The 16,535-nt window shown below is 41.9% G+C and overlaps 1 protein-coding gene across 3 annotated transcripts in view; it reads left to right on the forward strand.

Annotated features, from left to right (window-relative positions):
- Nucleotides 1–326: 326 nt before the first annotated feature.
- yrk (Yes-related kinase) overlaps nucleotides 327–16,535 on the forward strand; it is a 16,251-nt gene continuing 42 nt past the window's right edge. Inside the window, exons 1-14 of one of the 3 annotated variants that reach the window (XM_030740542.1) lie at nucleotides 327–482; nucleotides 5,851–5,908; nucleotides 6,705–6,748; nucleotides 7,682–7,927; nucleotides 8,110–8,212; nucleotides 9,773–9,871; nucleotides 10,009–10,112; nucleotides 10,204–10,353; nucleotides 11,351–11,515; nucleotides 12,859–13,038; nucleotides 13,908–13,984; nucleotides 14,075–14,228; nucleotides 14,390–14,521; nucleotides 15,302–16,535. The exon at nucleotides 15,302–16,535 is cut by the window's right edge and continues 42 nt beyond it. In XM_030740542.1, the coding sequence (XP_030596402.1) occupies nucleotides 7,705–7,927; nucleotides 8,110–8,212; nucleotides 9,773–9,871; nucleotides 10,009–10,112; nucleotides 10,204–10,353; nucleotides 11,351–11,515; nucleotides 12,859–13,038; nucleotides 13,908–13,984; nucleotides 14,075–14,228; nucleotides 14,390–14,521; nucleotides 15,302–15,510 (1,596 nt within the window). In that variant the 5' untranslated portion in view covers nucleotides 327–482; nucleotides 5,851–5,908; nucleotides 6,705–6,748; nucleotides 7,682–7,704 and the 3' untranslated portion in view covers nucleotides 15,511–16,535. Of the gene's footprint in view, nucleotides 483–5,850; nucleotides 5,909–6,704; nucleotides 6,749–7,681; nucleotides 7,928–8,109; nucleotides 8,213–9,772; nucleotides 9,872–10,008; nucleotides 10,113–10,203; nucleotides 10,354–11,350; nucleotides 11,516–12,068; nucleotides 12,225–12,858; nucleotides 13,039–13,907; nucleotides 13,985–14,074; nucleotides 14,229–14,389; nucleotides 14,522–15,301 lie in introns of all 3 variants that reach the window. The other 2 variants (XM_030740541.1, XM_030740544.1) reach the window with 2 other exon arrangements.

Below are 16,535 nucleotides of genomic sequence, written 5' to 3' on the forward strand. Positions count from 1 at the left end.
AAGTTAAGGCTACAAAGTACAAAGAGTGGCGCTTTTACCGGATTTGTTACCGCATTCTTGCGCGCTTACAAAAATACCTTCAACTTTCTTGTCGGTTTACTTTATCACGAGTTAAATTCGCGCGTATTTCTTTTAATAGTTTAAACAAGTCTGACATAAGTGAAGTCCGGTCCTTACGCGCGTCTGACGGCACGTTCTTCGGTAGTGTTTCTATTAAACGTACCAAGGCTGTTTAACCGCTGCATGCGCTCCCTTCCTATAGGGTGGACCTCCCGGTGCGCGTGAAGTGCATCCCCTGAGCCTTCCGGCCGAAGCGCGCGCGCGCTCCCTCGCTTTTTCCTCTCCTCGCGAAGTCAGCGGCAGCAGCAGAAGTAGTGCGCGGCTCTTTACCCCGTGCGTCCTCGGACAGCGCTCCCGCTTCACCCACCTCAGTCCCCGAGCACCGGAGTCAAGGATTCCCAGGGATATCTTCTTTTTGTCAGGTATGTTTCTGCTGTCCTTACAGTGTAATATCAGCGCATGTAACACATCAACGTCAGAGAGAGCTGTTTGCTTTTTTTTTTTTTTAACCACCAAACTGGGGTATAACACTGAAAAGGGGACACATACAAGTAGGCTGTCCGTTCACTTTAAACTTTAAACTGGTTTTCCTTTTATACCACTATCTGTCTGTGGATGAAATCGCTCAGTTCAAGACAAAACTGAACTATTATGTAAACGGGTGTCCTGAAAGCAGCAAACCTAGATAAATAGAATATTGTCAGATTTTTAATGCCAACAGATATGTGTTGATTTGAGCTTTTGTGAAAACTGAGTGACTTTGGAGTGTCTGTTTAAATAAAAGGAAGTTTGTCTGGTAGCTATGAGAAGTTAATCAAGTGGGGCTTTTACCAGCAAACTACTTCCACTCTTCATGATGGACGGATGTCACAGAGGGTAATATTTAGAAATCAAACTGATTATGCATTTTCGAAACAGTGGAATTTAACAGAGAAGTTGGTCTTAAGCTGCTCTGAAGTGGGTTCATTTCCAGTCAATGACCTTATCAGCCATTTAATACTTTTTGTTCCCTTTTAAATCGCAAATTTAAAAATCATACAGGTTCTGGATTTATGGTGAAACTTGCCTGGATAGTGTTTGTCATTTATACCTAAAGTTTGTCTGTTAAACCTTCCTCCACTATATGTGACTGATTTATTTAGCCATATGCCTACAGGAAACCACCTTGAGGAAAAGGTCTAAAAGGTTTCTGTGGCTTTATCATGGCCTCGCTGCTGCAGGTATTTTTTACTCATCGTTGGTATAAAGTACAGGCTGATAACAAGTCTGTTTGACCCCTCAAAAAAGAAAAAAAATATGTCTGAGGGAGTTGGTCAGAAATTTTTAGGGTCTGGATAGGGAGAAACAAGATTAGGCCATCCAAGGCTGGACTTCATCACTTCCTGTTTCTTTACGAGGTCAGTTCCTGTCTTTAGCCTTGGGGCAAGGCAGGAAGGATGGGGGCGTGGATAAGTTTTTAGTGAGGAGGTTAGAAAAAGACATTGCCACATCACACAGCTTTCCTAAGGACTGGAAAAGGGCCGTGACAGGTGTATACTCACCCAAGATGAGCCCGATAAGCCTGATGCTCACACCCTCATACACCCCTGGTAGAGGGGTTAAGGGGGGGTGGATGTCAGCTGGGTACGCTGAGTTGATGAGGGCTTCTGTATGTTTACAGCCATACCCATGATTCAAGGGGGAGTCTTCTTGATGATCCCAAAGGACCAAATACTGAGCCCCTAATTCTAAGAAGCAGGCTCAAACTGTTCAGCCTCAGTTCATGCGAATGCTCATGTATGCCTTCAGCCAAGCCAGCTCAGTCCTCTGTATCTAGAGGATATGATGACATCATGTGGAAACAGGACATCCCGATAACTGAGGCACCTTACTTTTCCACTGCTGCCTTCCAGCTCTGTCTCCCTCTGTTTCTGTTAGTGTGTGCTATTGTGTGTGAGGGTTCAGTGACAGCTTGTTTCCCATTGTCCTATCATTCTTGCCCCACTCACACTCTGCATCCTGTGGAGTTTCCTGCCGATGGGGGAGAGAGTCAGAGAGAGAGCTGAAGTGCAAGAAAGGTAAGGAAAGAGATGGATGAGGAGGAAGAAGGGTGGAGGGAGTCTATGCTTAGTGCAGAAATCGTGTAAAAATACTAAAACTCCGCTAATCTGCTCAGTTGTGTGTGTGTGTGTGTGTGTGTGTGTGGGTTCCTGCAGTGAATTTTCCCGCTGGGAGCAGCTTATCTACAGTCCACTGTTCAGGAAAGGGTGTGTCCTCTAGATTTTAGATGTTTGTGAGTGACGGTGATGTTATTGTGATGTTGTCATAATGCCATGAATGTGGTTTTATTTGCTTCCTTATATTGTTCAGAGTGAACATACAGCAGATCTCCATTTGTCAGAAGCAAAGGTAATAGTACTCCAGGAATTGTGACATGCTTTTTTTGAGGTACTTATACTTGGACTTTATTTTATCCAGTGATTTTCAAATTAAGATTTCTAACTCTGTTAATCTCCAGATATTTCACTGGCGATGAACACTTTGCATATAAAGTGTACAGACTGTTCAGTCTGTCACCTTTTGGCCTTTATTGTGCTCTACACATATTTAGATGCCTACGCATGTGTCTTTTTTTTAAACCCATCTGTCAAGTAGACAAAGAAGATTCACTAGTGTGAGGTTAAAAAAAAAACAAAAAAACTGACTTTTTGGAAAGAACTCCAACCACTTTATCTGGCAAATACCATGCATTGCTCGTAGCGTGGCTAATCTCATCCCAACGGTGAAGCACGCTGGTTTATTTTCACAGGCGGGAACAGGAAAACAGAGTTGAGGGAATGCACCTAAATGCATAGAGGTCAGTGAAGAAATGACATGAGACTGGGCAACACCTTTTCAGCAAGGCGACGAGCTGAAGGACACAGTCAAGACAATACTGGGGTGGCACTTGAAGAGTCAAATTAAGGATGGTATTATTCGACTAGTGTTGGTAATGTTAAAATGAGTCTTATGCAACATTGATATATTTCTTACAAAATAGTGGAAATACTCCTTTTTCTTTAGTTGGTGGCATCTTGACGTACATTTATGTAGCATGGCAGTACTGTGTGCTGGACAAAGGATTTAGGTTTGTGGAGCTACACAGATTTTGACTGGTATGAAACTGAATGGAATATAATGGACAAATGAGAAAAATGTATTTGATTTGATTTGAAACTTTCATTTTTGTTCAAGTAAATCTCTTAAAAGATTGTAAAGATTTATTCCCAATTAGATGGCATTACTTCATTATTTTGGGTTATCGATTACTTCTACATTGTAAAATATTGAATGCAGGATTTTAAGTTGTATCAGAGTATTTTTAAAGTCTGGTTTCTCCCACTATGTTTACTTGAAGATAAGTTTAACTAAAAAGACAAGACAATGAAGATGAATTAAATTTAATCAGCAGTGCTCACTGCAGTTAGAGATGGTGGTAAAAAATTTATCAGGGACACCTCTTTACGGTGGACAGTTTTCAGGAAAGCGTCTGGCAACGACGTCCAGTGACGGCTGTGCGTATTGAAACCGTATCATCAAACCATCACGGGCGGTGCAGGTGTTTGGGTGAAGCGACACACAGCATTCGTGAAAAGAACACGAGTACTTTGATATCTAAGACAAGTATCAGCAATTAGCCCGCGCTGTGAAAAGGCCTGTTATTGCAGACAAATATATCACAAACCAACACCGCACTTCTCCCCAGCAGAGGAAGCAGCTTCTCTTTCAGAGTATTATTATTATAGTGTCTTCTGTGTCTTTCAGGTGCTATTTAAAAAAAAAAAAAAATCTGCAACACCCTGCCAGATGTTTAGTTTTGATACAAGCACAAAAATTTTGTGTAATGAGTCATATTTTAAATGTCTTTTTAAAAAAATTAGTATAATGTGGGAAGATGCAAATGTAAGGGCACTTGCATCATGGATGAATATCATATGATATTATACCAGAGTAGTATTTTAGCATAGGGTGAAAGGGTAAGGGTGTGTGTGTGTGTGTGTGTGTGTGTTGTGAAAGTGTGAGGCCAACCTACTGATAATAATCTTAATAATAATCTAAAACTGTGAACCATTCCTTTTACAGCTGTTTCTTGCATCTCATTTTCATTACTTGGTGTCAAAGAGGAACTCTTTGACGGATCATTACGCATGCTGGTGTTTAGTACACTTTCTGGTTCTTTTTATACGGGTGGCAACATGTATGCAGTGTATCAGTTTCACTGTGCAACCCCCCCCCCCCCCCCCATTTACCACTCATTGCCAATACCACCAAACACACACACTCATCGGCTTGCTCTAGTGCCTCTACTGTTAAAGGCAGATTGAAACCAAAACCCCAAATGTTATTAAAAAAAAAAACAACGAGGAGGAAATACACTCATATATGGGTTAGTGTTTAAATCTGCACCTTGACACTGTCATTGCCAGTATGTAGGCGCACACTTGCATGCTTTGCACCTCCCTGTAGGCTAAGCTTTGTGCTACATGACCTCAAAACTGTTTTTTTTTTTATTTTTTATTTTATTAACATTTAAAGATCTAGGGTCCTGTTAATAATTGGATGTTATTCAGGGATTATTACAGCTTCTGTGTGCAGAGAGGAAGACAGATGAGAGCGTGATTATTTAGTTGAGAACAGTCTTTTGTGGGTACCCTGCAAAAGCTTCCAGGGTGAGTATGTCTAAACATATCTGTTATCGTATCAGTTCAGCTTGTGGTCATCTGCCAGTCTTCGGGATGCAGAAGAAGAGGAGGTGAGAGAAAGGGCAAAGACAGATAAAGATGAAAGGGGAAAAGCTTCTTTTACATCCTCTATCACTTCTCCTTTCTGTGGAATGTCAGTAATAAAAGAGCAGCTGAAGGGTGGATAGAGGGAATGAGAATGAACGACTGCTGTTGGAGGGGTGTGGGCATTGAGTAGACAACAGCAGTAACACAGAGGAAAGTGTGGGTGGGTGTGCTGGGGGGTGTTTGTGGCACTGCAACTGCTGTGTGTGTGTGTGTGTGTGTGTGTGTGTGTGTGTGTGTGTGTGTGTGTGGACTCTGTCCTCAGTTTCCAGGAAAAGGGGGGAGTGATCACAGGGGTGGACAGGAAACTCAAACAGGGCTAACTTCCTGCAGCTCTCATGATGGCCAGCCTGATAGTGAATAAGTGTTTGTGTGTGCGTGCAGGATTCTGCACATCTAGAGCCTTTGCATGTTTTTCTCTGAGCGGGCAGCAGACTCCTCTCTATGTAGGCTATAATACCTTTTTGCTCCTTTAAAGATTCAGAGGAATTTCACAGGTTTGATGGCACAAACCAGACACGGTTCACTTGGACCTTCTTTTTTTTTTTTTTTTTTGGTCCACCGCTGCCATAACTTGTATTGTTCTTCCTCTGTGTGACTTCCCCCGCATTCCTCAGTAGGTGGGGTGGCTGGAGCCTTGAGTTTTGTCTTCAAAGGTTGCCAGGTTGGATCCTGTGGCCAGTGTATAAGCAATTATCAGTCCGATAGCTACACCTAGCTGAAACAAATGCAGTGTTCTACAAGAGATCGTCGAAGAAACCTAGTTGATTTTGAAACATTTCAGTCATTTTGGAGACAACTGTGTGTGGCACTGTTTAAAATTTTGTCCACCTCATCATAACCAAGAAGGCCATCTCAATGCATTTTACATTATATGACTAGAGAGGCTACATTATATCATAGAAAGGAAACTCAGCAATCAGTCCATTATTATTATTATGCTTTTATTGACAATGGGGAGAAAAAAATACCTCTCTTTTAACAGGAAACCTTTGGCTGATCCAGGATCAGTGATGGTGGCCATTTTTCTCTGACTGACTCTGGTAAGGAGAAAACTGAAACTGGTTCTTGTGAAATGCTGGAAAAAAACTCATGTCGATGAGGAAAGCTTATGTTGATGACTGCATTTTTTTTCTGTTTATTCTGTTGATTCCTCTCAAAAATGTTTTTTGCGTTGTCAACACATGGACTATTGAAACAATGCAGTTGGCTGGAAACTGGAAGTCAGGATTGTGTACATATGTGCATATCAACACCATAAACTTTGTGAAGGACATTTTGTACTGATACTGATGTTACTTTGTCAGTTACTCCACTGTAATGATGACATTTACAGGCTTATTTCATCACAAACTCAAACACACAAGCAGGCGTGTTTACACACACACACATACAGACACACACACACACACACACACACACACACACACACAGGCACACACAGACACACACACACACACACACACACACACACACACACACACACACACACACACACACACACACACACACAGAGCTGTTGACCAGAGAGAATAGAGAGTACCCTCTCTTGAAACATCGAAGCAAAAAGGGAAGTGGCTAACCTCACATCTCTCTCTCTGTCTATCCTTATCTTGAGCTGTCTCTGACTGTTCATTCTCTAACCTCTCTCTCTCTCTCCTCACTTCTGCCTTCACACATCTCTTTATTCATGCTTTACCACTCTTGAGCCTTTCTCTCACATTCTCCACCACCTTTTCCCTTTCCGCTTCTCTGCCACTCATCCTCCCTTTGCCCTACTCTTTCATTCCAGCCCTTGTCACTCATCTCTTCCCTCTTTTTTTTTTTCTTTCTTTCTAGTGGCAATGGTGATTGACAGATGATCTGACAGAGGAAGACATCAGGTGAGACCAAGTTAACTTCTTGTTCCCATCCTGCCTCTACCCCTTCTTTGTCTTCTTCCTCCTCTTCCTGTTTCAGGGAAGTTAAGTTTTATATTTAAAGTTTGTTACTTCTCTCTTCACAGTTCTCCATAGTTTATTTTAACCACATGTATGTTGCTTTCTATTGCTTTCACTTTGTGCTGATTTGTGTTTGAAGTCTTAGGCTGCATAGAAAGATAGTGGAAATCATGTGGGCGGACTTAAATGAGCTCTGTCTCTATGAAGGTTTTTAACATATCGCTGGTATTTGAGATCTGTGGAAGTATAAACAGGCTCGTCACAGAGATGCACACATCTATCCAATATGCACTGACAGTCGTGTAATGCAACAAAACCCCAAAACAAGATACTTGTGCTAGGCATCGTATCAACATGGCGGTGCCTACTTCATTATTGTCATTGTTCTTATCGCTGCTTGTGTGTATCGGTGTAAGCACAGCTGAGCAGATGGTGTTATGGAGTCAAGTAGTGTGAAGGCACTAAACAGGTGATAAGATGATATATCTGAATGTTTTTACTCCATAAATAAATCAGTATTGGTACCAAAGATCCATAATGGTCAAGCCAACAGCAAAAAAAAAAGCCTGGATGGAAAACGTTCAATATTCTGAAGGGATCAAACACCTTTGCTAGGCACAGAAGAAGATTATCCAGGCCATTAAAACATGCCCACAGAGTAAATGATTTGTATTTAATTTAAACATGTGTAATATACTGTTACAATTATCCATACACTGGTTTAAAAAAAAAAAAAGACTTTAATCAACTGAGTTCTTGAATTTCCCTTGTCACTTCAACTGCCAAAAAAAAGAGAAGAATCTGACTTCTCATATCAAATAAATAAATAAATAAAAATGAAAAGTTGTGTCTTGTTACCTCTGCTTGCTTTCACAGAAGCCGTCTCCGTGCTGGTTATCATGGGGTGTGCCTGTTGCAAGCACAAGAAGTCTGCCAAAGAAGCAGCAGCGTCGGCAGCAGTAGACATACCGGGTCTGTCTCCTAGCAACGCAGATGGGTTCTCCACGGCCTTGAATCAGGGCCGTTACTGCCCTGACCCAACTCAGACCATCCCAGACTTCAACTCATCCAGCAGCGTATTCCCCAACACCAGCATCAGCCAGCGATCAGGAGGCATAACAGGTGGGGCTGTGTCTGTGTGAGAGACAAAGAGAAAGACAAATGAATATACTGCACCTCTTAACAAGTAATAACATATCAGGCCTCCTGTTGTTTTTCAGTCAGTGTCTGCGCAGACATATTTAAAAGAAATGGACACCGATCACTCTCTTATTGTTAGTGACTTCTTGTTTGAACACGTGCAGGTGGAGGAGTCACCCTCTTTATAGCTCTGTATGACTATGACGCTCGCACTGAGGATGACCTCACTTTCCTGAAAGGAGAAAAATTCCAGATCATTAACAACACGTGAGTACAAATTTATTTTCCGCATGTTCCTTTAATGGAAATACAAAACTAAACATCCCTGATCAGATAGAAACGCATGCATCCACGACAATGTGTGTCAGGAGCTTCTAAAACGATGTTAATGTGATCTGTGTTAAAGGCGTTAAATTAAATCACTTAGGACTTCTAAGAGGTAATTAATTTTGTTTGCATACATTAAATACCACAGGCTGCAATTAAATGCCACCCATTAACACCGTGAACTGCCAGAGGTCTCAGCTGCTGCTGGTAATGTTGACAAGCTTGTGTTCTTGAACGAACATTTTGCCCTGCTCAGAAATCCTGAATCCTTTTTATATGATTTACATTCACATGGAGTTACTTTTACTCCGAGCAAGTTCACATGTAAGTTGCTAATCTTCTTTCCAATCTAAGCTGTTTTGAGTTCTACTTTTAAGTTATATGAAGATCATTTGGTTTGTTAAAAAGCTGTATATCTTCCCCCCAAGAGGTTATTTGCATTTTTCACTTGAGCTAGCATGTGCATTAAACATAACCACAGCTGCTCCCAACAGGCGTTCACTATAACTCAAAAGTTTGGGGTCATTTAGAAACTTCCTTTTTTTCATTTTTAGAAAAAAAAAAGTTTTTTTTTATGTTTTTTTTTGTTCTTCAAATGTAACATTTGTCAGAAATGTTTTAAATGCCAATTAATGATTAATGGAGTCAGTATTAATTCATATCATTTTTTTTTTTTTTTTTTTTTGAGCCTACATCACCACAACTTCTGTGTTCAGTGGTTCTTGTGTTTCGGTTAAAAACCCTTTTCCAGTAATTTTACCAGAATGCTAGTACACGTCAGCTGTTGTGTGTTTGATTATGATCAAAAAAGGAACTGTTTTTATGAAACATATCCGCATTATTGTTCTAAGAGAATGCGTGACACACTGCTGCCTTCAAAGAACAGCGCAAACTACCTTTAACCAATGTATTAAAAGAATTCAGAGACCACGGTGCACACCTGAACGAGAGGTCAAATACTCATTGTAAATCCTGTATAATAACAATAAAGGCATTCTATTCTATTCTATACGTCGTAGTCTCTAGTTTGAGAAAGCGATGCCTCATGTGAGCTCAGCTGGCAGCGTAGTTACATAGATTGTGCTAGTCTATTGATTGAGAACCTGAATTTTTGGCAGTTTCCTGAACGGAATAGCTTTAGTTTCTCAGAGTAGGGCTCTGCATAAAGTTCTTTTTAAGGGCCATTTTGAAACTGCAGCTGAACTGAACCCACAAAGGCTGCTGTTTTAGACACAGTTAACCAGATGTATTGGTTCACCAGGACAGTGTAATTAGAACAAAGTTTCTCTGTTGGTAAACCAGGCCTTGCACTGAAGCTCTGGAGCGACAGTTTCTGTTCACAAAGTGTGTTCATCATTAACTGTCATTCTGATCAATTTCGTGTTATTTTACATCAAAGCTTTTGAAAACAGTGACATTGCGGAGTGACCGCCAACTTTTGAGCGCTGATATTTTGCACCTCTACAAGCGAACGAGCAATTTTGTGTGTGTCTTTTGTAGCGAGGGTGACTGGTGGGAAGCTCGCTCTCTGGACACTGGCCATTCAGGTTACATCCCCTCCAACTACGTAGCTCCGGTGGACTCCATACAAGCTGAAGAGTGAGTACACAAACAGTAGTGGGTGCTGCGATTGAAGCAAGCGTTTATGCTTTATGATTGACATGTAGTCTGAAGGCAGAGGTCAAGTGTAGTTTGCCATTTCTTTGGTTACCTGTGTGATGTTGTCATGGTGACAGGTGGTATTTTGGGAAGATGGGAAGGAAGGATGCAGAGAGACAGCTGTTGGGTCACGGCAACCCAAGGGGGACTTTCCTCATACGAGAGAGCGAGACCACCAAGGGTGCGATGGACACACACACACACAGAGCCTTTAAAAAGTCTAATTGCTATAAATATAAGACAGATTTGAACTCTCTCCCGCCACTCTACAGGTGCTTACTCTCTTTCCATCCGTGACTGGGATGATAACAAGGGAGACCACGTGAAACATTATAAGATTCGTAAGCTAGACAATGGCGGCTACTACATCACCACTAGATCACAGTTTGATACCGTGCAGCAGCTGGTCGTGCACTACCAAGGTAACACACATACAAAAATGCAGGAAATGTGCACTTTTTTCTGCCTTTCCTTCAGCGTGAAGTATTCTTTTGTTTCTGCTTCCATGGCTTTATACCTGCAGCAACTGTTTGCAAATTAATCCAGCAAATAATTACAATCTCTTTCTGTTCGTGTCGCATTCGTAATTACAGTATTTCAGTGGTGCAAAGTAAGTACCTTAACGCAAGTACTGCACATGTACAGCACTGTGGTGTTTCTATTTGTTGCCGCTTCAGACTCCCACGCTGCGTTTATGTGACATCTTATTTTGCTCTACTTTGCATGTTCATATATTACATAAAAACGAATGATGCTTTTAAACTGTCATGCGTTGTTATAGACAGAAGTAGCCTGCACTCCATTGAGAAATTAAACCGAGCCCCACTTCAGCTAGCAGCTTACATTTTGATGTTTCATCAAAGTGACCTACTACTCCATTTTTATGCTTAAAATACATTTTGATAGCGCATTTGCCTTGCACTTGTCATTAACTTGTCATTATCTGTTTGTGAAATGTGGTTAATTACATTTACTTTGGTAAAGATATTTGAGTACTTTAACTACTGAGCATTGGAGACTTTTTAAACTTGACTTAGAGTTTGTGTAACAAGAAGGGCTCACACCCTTTACTTCTTCTCTTTTCTGTCAGTGTAAATCTGCCCCCTAGTGGCTGCTATTGAAAACATTTTTGCAGTTTGTGATGATCAGAAGCTACCTGACAGTTTTAGCAGCAGAACTCAAGTGTCCCTGTTTTCCCTTTTTGTACCTGCACATGCTGCTGCTGTTCAGAGTGTGTGTTTATGTCTGTTGTGCTGAATTTTTCCTTGTGCCTTTAGTTTTTGCTTAACTTGTCAATTGCATAAGCGCATAAGCAACCTGTCTTGTTCTCCCTTTATCTCTGCACCTGCTGTTTTCTTTTCCCCCTACTTTTTTTCTCTTTTTTTTGCCTGCCTGTTTGTCTCTCCCTCTCGCTCTCAGAGAGAGCGGCGGGACTGTGCTGCCGTTTGATTGGCAGCTGTAAGCGGGGCATGCCTAAGCTGGCCGACTTATCAGTGAAGACCAAGGATATGTGGGAGATTCCCCGCGAATCTCTCCAGCTGATTAAGAAACTGGGCAATGGCCAGTTCGGAGAAGTCTGGATGGGTAGGACTGGGGGGAGGGGGGGTGTGGGGATATGAGGGGAGATAACAACAGATGCACACCAGAATAAAAACACATTAAAACTGCAGCAGTTACATATAATGCGTGTTTGTTGAGTTCGAAGAACATCAGTAAACATTTCTGGTGTGAGGAACAAACACTGTAAAGCCCTGTGATCTGTTTTTTTGTTCTCTGCCTGCAACAAATACACCTGAGGATCAGACCACACAGACGCAGAAACGCACACGTAATTGTTAGATGAAGTCTGCACCAGTTTTTACATTTTCTGAGGCAAATTAAAAAAAAAAAAAAGAAGTGATTTTTGTGTTGTACATCCAGGTGTGCAAAGCTGCTCCCCTCATCCTCCGTGATTGCATGTGCATGTTTCATCATCTCACTTCACCTCTTTGTCATCCCCCCCACCCTTCTTCCTTCCATCTTTCCATCCATCACTGCACCCCTTTTTTCTCCCATTCTTAATCACCTGTTCATCTTCTCCCTTTTTTCATCTCCACCCTCTTTGCCACCTACCTCCTCCTCCTCTTTCTCCACTTAGGCTCTAATGACGGGCTATGTTATTACCTGACAAAGCCCTGTCCCAACTCCACCCCGCTCACCATGGGTCTTGGGCGGGACGCCTGGGAGGTACCGAGGGACACGCTGTCCCTGCAAAGGAAGCTGGGGCAGGGCTGCTTCGGGGACGTGTGGATGGGTGAGACTGATGCCGCCAACCTCTGACACCCTCTAGAGGCATAGAGGCAGAGCTGTCTGTCGTTATCCTGTGTAGTGTCTGCTGCGGTCCTGTAGCAAAGATCGTTGGTAGCACTCATTGACTGGTTGCTGCCATTTATGTCAGAGCAAAGGATATGTATTCTAGTTTAATTAGCTGGCATTGCCAAAAGATGATGTTGCATTTAAACTTATGAACAATTTGTGTCAAATCCCAGTGTTTTGCACAGTTTCTCCCCGAGGCCAGCTGAGCTCTGTCTGTCCATGCAGCTCAGGTGCTGCTGGTTTTGACGTAAGACCATAAACCCCATAAACCCCATAAACCCATACCCCCCCCTCTTTATCTCACTCCCCCACATCATGCATGCTCTGTGAAATAACAATCATATGCATGAAAAAAAAAATTGACAATGTTCATTACAGCCTGCATATTGTGCACAAGTTGTCACACATACAGATATTTATATCAAGGCAATATCTATATCTGTATGTGTGGGTGTGTGTGTTTTCACATTAGTACTATATGTGCACCTATCACCTTGTCACAGTGACAGAAATACAGGTGCATTTGTCCATGTTCTGAGATGTACATTAACACACGCTTTTCTGTATGCCAGGCATGTGGAACGGCACCACCAAGGTAGCGGTGAAGACTCTGAAGCCAGGAACCATGTCCCCTGAGGCCTTCTTGGAGGAGGCTCAGATCATGAAGAGACTCCGTCATGACAAGCTGGTGCAGCTCTACGCCGTTGTGTCTGAGGAGCCCATTTACATTATCACCGAGTTCATGAGCCAAGGTATCGGGAAAAGTAAACCGTCACACAAGTTTCACATACTGTAGATATGAACTGCTGCCCTTACAGCAGGTAGAAGCCTCAATGACCGTGGACATTTGAAGCGAACGCCCCATAAATTGGACTGACTTTTTCCTCTCTAAATGAGTTGACAAACCTCTGAATTTGTCAGAATACACTTATAGAGCAAAATAATAAACACATTTTACTGGGAGAAACACATAAACAAATAATAATGGGACACACAGTAGATTTCTTTAATTAAGTGCAGCAGTTTTTGGGAAATTGAAGCTGGTTCTCAGAAACTCCCTGTCTTGTAATGAAATCTTTCCGATAAATAAATAAAGAAATCGTGCTTCCAGACCTGCACCAATAATTATTTTTAATTGGCTGCCACTCTAACTTACATCTATCTTTCAAAAGGACATTTTTCAGATATCCTGCTTGCTCGACATCAAACAAACTACCAAGAACAAAAACCTGAACAGTCACCAGTGAAGGCTTTCACTCCACACAGTAGTAATTTGGCAGAAGGATGGTGATTTAAGGCCACATTTTGTGAAGTGGAAGGTCAAAGTTCAAGCCCCCATGATTCAGTGCTAAACAAAACGTTGAATCACTACCAAAACCACAGATTCTCTTTGGTTTTCTGTTACGTTATGAGACTTTCCTGTGGAGGTGGCAGGTCAGAATTCACTAAAAACTGAAAAGATGTCAAAAAAATTATGCAAATGAAATATGAACATAGCTAATAAAAAATTTTAAATACACAATATATGCTCTGTTCAGTGTGGCACGGGGTCATAGATGTGCTGACTGCAGTAGATATAAGAGGCTGTCTTGATCCCACCTGTACCTTGTTCTTATTTCAGGAAGCTTGCTGGACTTCTTAAAAGATGGAGAGGGGCAGAGTCTGAAGCTGCCTCAGCTGGTTGACATGGCTGCACAGGTAAGTTAAAGTCAGTTACACTGAAAAGAAAAGAAAAAAAAAAAAGCTTATACTCCACTCTGAACACCTGTTGTCTGTGTGGGTGTGCAGATTGCAGCTGGAATGGCGTACATCGAGAGGATGAACTACATCCATCGTGACTTGCGAGCAGCTAACATCCTTGTTGGAGACAATCTGGTGTGCAAGATCGCCGACTTTGGCCTTGCTAGGCTCATCGAGGACAATGAGTACACAGCCAGACAAGGTAGCGGGATGTCATTATTAACTGTGTGCACCTGAGAAAAAGAGCCATTCTCGCACAAAGCTATGATTAACAGTTTCCTTCTGCCTCCGTATCTATATTTTTATACATAACCTATCCTAATTATATGATTATGCATCTCCTCTGTGTTGCCATGGTTTCAGGGGCGAAGTTCCCCATCAAGTGGACGGCTCCAGAAGCTGCGCTGTATGGACGCTTTACTATCAAGTCAGATGTCTGGAGCTTTGGCATCCTACTAACTGAACTCATCACTAAGGGACGTGTGCCATATCCAGGTACTGCACATTGTTTGAATTCACATGAAATAACAGGTTTGTCCTTATTGACACTCAAATTGTCCAGGATTATTATTTCATCTATGTTCTTATAAATTTTCTATACACTACCGACCATCTGGAAAAGTAGTTGCAAATGTTTCAAAGAAACCTGGTTGCAGCGGCTGAATGGAGACGAAGTGGCAACCATCTCTATACAAACCTGCCAACCTCCTGTCTACACTAGCATGCAGATTATTTACAGGATTATTTTACAGGACTGTCAAACAGAATGAAGTAAGATTGAGCAGTAATATGAGGGGATCATAAAGTTCTGTGACTCCACCTTTAAAAATTTAAAACCATTCCTGATTGAAATAACACATCCGTGATGCACACCGGATGCCCAGCGAGTAGAGCTGGTGGTGAGCGAAGATTGTTTAAGTGTGACCGCGATGGCACGTGTCACAGTTCAGGTTATTTGCACTGAATGTTCTCCCTCAAACTCCTCGGGAGCTTCGTGCTGACAGTCTGACCATTTTACTTGCGCTATAAACAACCTGAAGTACGGGAATTTATAAAGTTTTCAAAAATACGTTGCTAAAACACTGATGGACAGACCTGTTTCAAATGTTCAATTGTGCTTTAAAGTTTTAACATATTATTGCACAATTATTTTAAAGAGCCCTTATATTGCCATTTATAAACATATAATATGTAAATGGTTTAGAAAAATTCCAGATTTTCATGCTGCATTTATAAGTTAACACAATACTGAAATGCCCACTATGTCTCTTTTAGGAATGAACAACCGCGAAGTGCTGGAGCAGGTGGAGCGGGGCTACCGGATGCCTTGTGCCCCGGGCTGCCCCACCTCGCTCCATGAACTGATGCTGCAGTGCTGGAGGCGGGAGCCTGATGAGAGGCATACCTTTGAGTACCTGCAGTCCTTCCTGGAGGATTACTTCACTGCCACAGAGCCACAGTACCAGCCCGGAGAAAACCTGTGACCACACACATGTGGGGCAGCCATGACGCAATAAATTGACGGAGACAGACACATGCATACAAATACGCTGACAGGCATGCTGTAGTACATACTCAATGCTCTCGGGGTATTCGACGTGCACGTACCATACAGGATACAAACACATATAAAGAACCATATCATTGCTTTGTTTTAACAGTTTAAAGACAGTTTCCCCTCTTTGGTCTTTGTTCACTGCAGCTTGTTCAGGACAGATCAGTTAGGCGTGTTGAAGAGTCGGAGCTCTTCTGGTCAGGCCTCGCAGTAATGTTGCTTCACTGTGTAACCATGACAACAAGGAACTGAAAGAAGATGTAGATGGCTGTGTCGGGGTGGGGGGGGGGAGTCGAGTGGGTACATGATCTGTTCAGCTGCCATATATGTTCAGGTCCTTTGATTTCTCTTTCTGTGAAGAGCTAGGTTGACTTTTTGCCTGAGATAAATTTGTTGCAACAGAAAGCGCCGCAGGTGCAACAGGTGATTATCACACATTGTTTTAAACAGTCTCCATAAGCAGTTGAAATCAACCTCATGCACCTATGTGGTAAACAACTAGATTATACAGATTGTGTACCAGGATCACACTTCTGTCTTAAGTGAATAGAGATCAGTTTTTATCATGAAAAGAGGCTGCTGAACTGATAACAGATTCATGCCTGTCTCCTGCTTTCCATTTTATCTCCACCTTGTGCCTTAAACTGGTCAAATGAAAGACTGTTTCCAAATAAGTACCTTTAAAACCGTGCTATAAAACTTTGAGGGATGGTCAAGAATGCGCTTTATTTGTCTGATATTTTGTATGACAATTTTGTATGAATTGTCTCTTTTGTTGTTTTAATTTAACTCTGATATATCTGTGCATCACAAAGATTTCTATATCTAGTTATCATGTATACAATTTTCCTTTGGGAGGGCAGGGCAATACGGTATCCATAACAGGGAAAACAAAAAAATCAGAGGACTGTGGAAGGATGGTGTCTGAAATGAATGTAAGCTTGATGATGAGAT

Source organism: Archocentrus centrarchus, chromosome 11, assembly GCF_007364275.1.
Source record: "Archocentrus centrarchus isolate MPI-CPG fArcCen1 chromosome 11, fArcCen1, whole genome shotgun sequence".
NCBI lineage: Eukaryota > Metazoa > Chordata > Actinopteri > Cichliformes > Cichlidae > Archocentrus > Archocentrus centrarchus.